At 36.3% G+C, this 7,235-nt stretch overlaps 1 protein-coding gene across 1 annotated transcript; it reads left to right on the forward strand.

Annotated features, from left to right (window-relative positions):
- Positions 1-1,254: 1,254 nt before the first annotated feature.
- On the forward strand, positions 1,255-5,692 carry LOC129425380 (uncharacterized). Its single transcript, XM_073863886.1, has 2 exons — positions 1,255-1,277; positions 4,201-5,692. Exons 1-2 carry the CDS (start codon positions 1,255-1,257, stop codon positions 5,690-5,692), a joined length of 1,515 nt encoding a protein of 504 aa, XP_073719987.1.
- The last annotated feature ends 1,543 nt before the right edge of the window (positions 5,693-7,235 follow it).

Consider the following 7,235-nt stretch of genomic DNA (forward strand, 5'->3'; position numbering starts at 1 on the left):
AGCCATGTTCTATGGTAAAGCCTTGAATTTTAATTGATGCATAGCGAATGTATAAGGTAAGGCAACCTGCATGTTTATTTCATTTCATGTTTATTTCGTTTCGTTTTGTATAGCCCTTTTCATAATTTTTCTGCACCCCGCCGCAACTGCGAGCAACAGAGCAGCCTCCCTCCGCTTTTTAAAAAATAGTATGTTGATAATAAACATTTAACTAACATTGTTATATGTTGAAAATATATATTTTATATAGATGTTATTGTAGGCAAGTGAAGTGTTGATTTGAGAGGCTCATTTGATCAAACAAGTCGTCAACATGACGTTAGCTGTCGGCTGCTAACCGCTTGGTCATTATCAAAAACCTTAATTTAACAAACAAAAAAGGCTCTAAAATTTAAGAAATAAAATATATTTTATAATTTTGACAGTTAAAACTGAACTGCTTTAATTGCTCCAATAGTAGTACAGCTGTAAGGAGTTATTTTTGTTATTTCTGCGGATTTCTTTTGCAAAATCTATACAGAATTTTGCAGAATTATTTTAAATGTTTTAAAAAGATATAAGAGAATGGGAGCTGTGGATATTACAAAACAATAAAATATTTTATAATATAGGCCTATAAAATGTATATAATATTACATACATGGCTGTAAAGTGTAATAAAAATACTGAAGTAAATAGAAGTTCTTCACTAAAAGAATGATCGTCATTTTTAATCGTGATCAAAAGTTTGAGCAAAACAATCGTGATCATCATTTTTCCTGTAACCGTGCAGCCCTACTTCCTGTATTTGGTTCTGCACGAGGTTGGTTCACACCACAGATGGGTCGCACCAGAGTTCGGCGGCAGCCGAGCGCTGATGAGGGGGCGTCTAAAATACCAGAGGGGGCGATCACATAAATGCATATACTTCCCCTAGCTAGAAAATACATAGGTCTGGTACATTAAGTTTTAACGTGTTATAACCAAACATCTCTGTAATACAACCAAAAAAACTACAGCTATAGTGAGCAACGTACAAAGCTCTGAACAATTCAACAACAACAAAAAAAACGCATACCTAACGTTACATATTAGCACAACACTGCTCATTTGAAGTTCAGACCCAGAGGTAGTGGCAGTTGCTGTAGTTTCTTTTTAATCCATTTTCGAATGTCCATGGTGAAATTAGTTAATGCAATATAAAACCTTGAAATTATGAAATGTTTATACTTCGTGTTTGCTTTCAGTAACTGTTAGTTCAAGAAATTTTACGTAATGGTGGGGGACAGTGTTGGCAGGTAGAGTTGATGGTTTCAGCCCAAAAACGGTCCAAACACAACATTTTATCAACATTTTGGTTCAATTTGACATATAACGTAGTTATTTTAACTGCCACAAGTAATGCACCATAAGCTAGCGATTAAGCAGCTAGAGACCCACAATAGCAAAATGACAATAACTCGTTTACATATACAGCTATGCTGTAGGATAGGCTAATTCAAATTCGTTAATTATAAATTCAACAATGTCTGTTTTTTATCTATTTACTCCTGATAAACAGGTGTGTGTGTGAGAGAGAGAGATATTGTACAGGCTTACCTTTAACGTTAAATGCAGAACAATAATAGGCTGTTGGTTGTACGTTAACTTGCAAGGATGCTGAAGAACATAAACATCTGAACTTTTCAAAACTATGTACAGTCTGTCTGAAGTTCATGGTGCCAGAATTGACTTAATGACAGCCGAACATTTGGATCTGTGCACCTGAAATGCTCCGATAATTCATCCACGCCACAGCATTTATTGATGTGTGACAATCCAGTTTGCAGAACTTGCAGTGCTATTTTCCATATATCCATTGCTACAGGGCAGGCTCAGGTCACTCCCCCATTCCTGTCTGTAACTTTTTATATAATTTCCCACTTCAACATCTTGATTTTCCGCTGAGACTCAGAACGTGGGCTCATTGTCGGCGTGCGTCAAGCCGTCAACACAAAAGGCTTGTTCAAGTTCATACGCTGAACCAACAGCCGGATGACGTCAAAGTACTGCGAGGACAATTCGAAAAAATCATACTAAGTGTCATTTCGTCTCGCTCTCGCGGCATTTTGACGTCTTCGCCTGACAGTTCTAGCGGCGCCGCATAAAGTCGAACAAGCCTATATACATGAGTGGGCGTGTGTCACGGTAGAATACATGCACACTTGTTTTTTTGTTTTGTTAAATAATTAGACTTTAAAATTCACTTTAGGAAGACAATACACAAGGCAAATGTGATTTTTATATAGCGCATTTTATCATTAAAATCCCATTCAACATTAATGGTGATCTGAGGGGGCAGGATAGTGCCAGTGAGGGGCCGACCTAAACAGTCTATGTGTGAAAACACCCTAACAAAGAGCCAGCTAAAGAACATCCAGAGTTGCATTCACCTGTACTGAGAAGATCTAAACGCACAGTAAAACCTCCTGATAGACTAAACCTCTGAATATTGCTGAAACATATCTTAAGTATTTGAATTATCATAAAAGTAAAGATAAAAACTAAATGTTAACAGTTGTTATTGGGATTGTAAAGCAATAATTATTGATATTGTTGTGTGATGCAGTACATCTTGTATAATGTGCTCAGTCTTAGCTTAGTATTTATCTAAAAATAAGTCATTAGTGTTTTTGTAATAACTTGATGTCTATTGGAAAGGGGATGTAGTGATAGTATATATGTGTACAGTACAGAACCTAACCCCTAGGTGTCAGTAGCATAACAATTATCTGTAGAGTATACAGCTGAAGAGTGAGAAGACTACAAGAACACCTGTGTTGTGATTAATGCCGTGTACCTGCTGAGTGAGCCTCACATGAATAAAAGATCATTGGTTACGCACTGTTTTCTTTATTGAAATAAGAAACATAGACCCTAGAGCAGTGGTTCTCAACTCCAGTCCTCCCCCCCCCCAGAATGTTTTAGATGTCTCCTTATATGAAACACCTGATTCCACTCATCAGGCTCCTTCCAGAATGGCCCTGTCCCAAATGGCACACTCCGGACTTGTGGTCCTCCTCAGAGTCCACACTTTGATGACATCACGTAGTCCAGACTTTAGGGACCCTTGATGCGAGTCCACGTGGGTGCACCTAAGTCGTATTTTGGGACAGACTCGAGCGTCACACCAGAAATAGGTTGAGAAATTGCCCGTCAGTGTGAACTCCTCCCTTCCGTCGTCTGATTGGTCTGATTGCTCTTTCGCAAGGACTTCTGGGTTGGTAAAGTGTGCGAAACCTGCTGCAGTGCGGGCTTCGCTGAAGACCGCATCAAGGGGGCAAAGGAGGCGCTGATGAGCACACTTCAAAGCGTAAAAATGACAGACGGGACACCCTACAGACTCGTAGCCTAAGCAAGCACGCGCAATTTAAGGCCACAAGACCGAAAGTCCACATGAAGTACGCCATTTGGGACAGGGCCAATGTTTAAAACTTTTCCTTAATTAACACACTTACAAGCTGATGAACTGAATCATGTGTGTTTTATATAAGGAGACATCTAAAATGTTCTGGGAGGAGGGGCCCGAGGACTGGAGTTGAGAACCACTGCCCTAGAGGATTAACAAATATACTAAAAGTTTTAAAATTATGAAAATAATATTAAAAGTGTTAATACATACCTTCTGTATTTCAACATGGAATTTTTATAAGAGTGTACATACAGTAAACCATTCCAAAAATATATAATTTTGTCTTTTCTATATCACAAAAACAGCTTTTATCAATTACTTTACATATTAATTGAGAGCACAATTACAAGGGTAGCATCTATGGACTCTCAGAAAAAAGGTAAAAAAAGCTGTCACTGAGATGGAACCTTTGAAAAAGGTCCTGATATGTACCATTTTGGTACAGATATGTAAATTTGAGGTACCAATATCCACCTTTTGGGTACGTTTAAAAGAAGATGCTGAAATATTTTTTAATAATTTTTTATGGTTTCACTTCACAACCTTTCGGCATGCCCATTACACTGACCTGCAGATCCCCCGTCTCCATGTATACAAATATTCTCATATAAGTCAATTATCAATTATTTAAAAAAAACTATATTCCATTAAAAATTTTTGTTTTTAATTTCTTGGTGACTTTAATATCACACAATGAAACATGTTGTTCATACACACCTTAAAAAATGATAATAAATTGTTGTATATGATTGTGTTTTTTAAAACTACAGATTAAAGAGCCTCTTTAAGGAAAGCATCCACATTCACGATGAAAATCCTGCTAGATATCGTCTAAATACAACAACAGATAATCTGAATCAATCTAAGTCCTACAGAAAAATCAGCTTTGGTGAAAGAGACGAAAAGAAACGTCATAAAATCATACTGATGGTGGGAGAAACAGGCACTGGAAAAACAACTCTCATTAATGCTATGATCAACTACATCTGTGGTGTTAAGAGAGAAGACAAAGTTTGGTTTGAGATCACAGACGATCAGAGCGACAGATCATCAGTTCACAGTCAGACCTCTGATGTCATTATCTATGGTGTTTATTTACAAGAAACTTCAGTTGATTTAACAATCATTGATACACCAGGATATGGAGACACTCGTGGAGCTGATCGTGATATAGAGATTGCAGAGCATTTATTACGTTTATGTACATCTGAAGATGTGATCAGTGAAATCAATGCAGTGTGTTTTGTGATGAAGGCAGATCAAAATCGACTCACTGACAGACAAGAATACATATTTGATGCGGTTCAGTCTTTATTTGGTAAAGATATTGTTGATAACATTGTGTTACTCTTCACACACTCAACTGGTGTTCGCCCTAAAAATGCCCTGACAGCCGTCAAAGAAGCTGAAGTCAAGTGTGCTGTAGATGAGATGAATCAGCCGATCTATTTTCTGTTTAACAACTGTCAGGAAGAAACATTTGATGAAGAAGAACAAACAATCCAGGATCAAGCATGGGATCTTAGTTATAAAGGAATCACAGAATTTTTTAAGTTTCTTGACATGATACAACCTAAAACCTTGGAGTTGACTCACGACGTTTTGATAATACAGCAACAATTTCGGCCAAACATCTCCAAACTACAATCCCATGTTCAAAAGATGAAAGAAAAGCAAAATAAGCTGAAACAAACTGAAGAAGATCTAGAAAAACACAAGCAACATATCAAAGAAAATAATAATTTTGAATATGAAGTTGAAGTGCCCTACAAAGGAAAGGTTGATATTGATCCTGCTGTAGCTTATGATGCAACCTGCTGCACCGTCTGTGAGGAGAACTGTCACTATCCTGGATGCTGGTGGGTGACTCCACTCTCAATGTGTTATATGATGAAAAATAATCACTGCACAGTCTGCACAAATAAATGTCACTACAGCAAACATGTCAAAGAAGACAAAATATATGAAACAAAGAAAAATATTGAGACAAGAACTAAAGAAGATTTAAAGAAGAAATATGATGACAAAATAAAAGACCGTCTCTCTATGATCAATAAGCTGAAGGAAGAACTACAGGAATTAGAGAAAGAGAAAATCAAGCTGGTGATTGAAGCTTACAACTGTGTGAAGTCTCTGGAGATGATCGCACTCAACACATATTCTCTGTTCACACTTCAGCACATGGAGTTTCTCATTGAGAAGATGAAAGAAATCAAAGAGCCTGAAAAAGCTAAAGCTCTGGAAGACATCAAGAGAAAGTAAAACGAGCAGCATCTGTATACATGTAAATCCCGATGATTTTAATGTGTATTCTGCAAAACATAGATAATGTACTTGCACCTAAGGGCTGTTTCATAAAACTTGATTACATTAAGTCTGGATTATTGCCGGTGGATTTTGTTTCATAAAACAAACTTGAAGTTCATCGCCGGTTACTATGGAAACTTAAACTTGGAAACTAGCCTGGTCCGGGGCAGCCTAACTGTCAGGTTAAGCCACAGTTGTTGCTTAACTAGACTTCCACTAACACTGAACTGTGAATGCAGTGATATTACAGCTGACCCTTTGACATTTTATTTGACTTGATTAACCTTGATTAAAAATCAACTTATATATTCAATTTGATAAATTCTGTTACAATAATAATTCATACAATATAGACATGTGTTTCATAATATGGTATGTTATAGGCCTATCAAATATTTAATATAAATTATAATCTTAACTACCCAATATAAGGATAATAGCCACAGCAGTACAATTTGAACAATTATTTTGTTAAAGAAGTGACCAAAAATGTTGCATCTAAATCCATATAATTGCAGTGTATTGATGAAATATATATATATTAATTCAGATTGTCTGTCATACAGAAAGGAGATTTAATTGGATCATTGGATTTTTTTATGCTTGGTGTGCATAGAAATGCACATTATTTTAAAGATCTACAGTATTTGTATGTTCCTCTAGTTGTTACATTTTTCTTGAAATTTTTAAAAGTCTTTATGGTGTCTGCACGTCTGTAGGAATACAAAGTATAATGTCTTGATGGTATGCTCTTGGCATTTTGTTGTAATGAGTTAAAACTCTTTTTTTTTGCCGGTGATCCCAGAGAAGATTTTCAGTGTCCTGCAGACAACAATTGTTCACCACACAAGTAGGGCTTCAGACGTACAGTATAATGTGCTTATACCTCAGGCTTCTCTTCAACTGATCCTCACCCTGAAACCATTCATAAAACTCTGTTTATCTATCAACACCTAACACTACATTGTTAAAAATTCTGTAGAAATGACAATATTACTGTCAGCTGTTTGCCAGTAACTTACTGTAGATTTAACAACAGGTTATCTTATTTACTGGCAACAGTTTGTTCAAAGTTAAATGAACATTAAACATTAACAAGTCTTTTTATTTACAGAATAAAACTATAAAATATCAGCCTCATGCCAGTAAATAACATACATTTAAATCTACATAAGTTTCTGGGAAACAGCTGCATAACTACAGCTAACAGTGTGATAATAAACCAGTGGTTTAAAATCTCTCATACTCCCAGGGTTTAACATGATGACTTGTGGCTTTATACGCACGCATAATTTGCCATCAAAAATGTTTTAAGTAACATGTCATGTAATAATGATTGGTCAAGAATATATGTAACATATATCATTTTACACAATCATTCCTTGTACTACTGTTAATTCAGAAATGCAGATGCTGTTCACCCATCATGCTCTCAGTGACCCCATTTTTTTCTTTCAAGAACAACAGTTCATCTGCAGGAGTAAAGCTGTGCTGCTGA

Source organism: Misgurnus anguillicaudatus, chromosome 25 (assembly GCF_027580225.2).
Source record: "Misgurnus anguillicaudatus chromosome 25, ASM2758022v2, whole genome shotgun sequence".
NCBI lineage: Eukaryota > Metazoa > Chordata > Actinopteri > Cypriniformes > Cobitidae > Misgurnus > Misgurnus anguillicaudatus.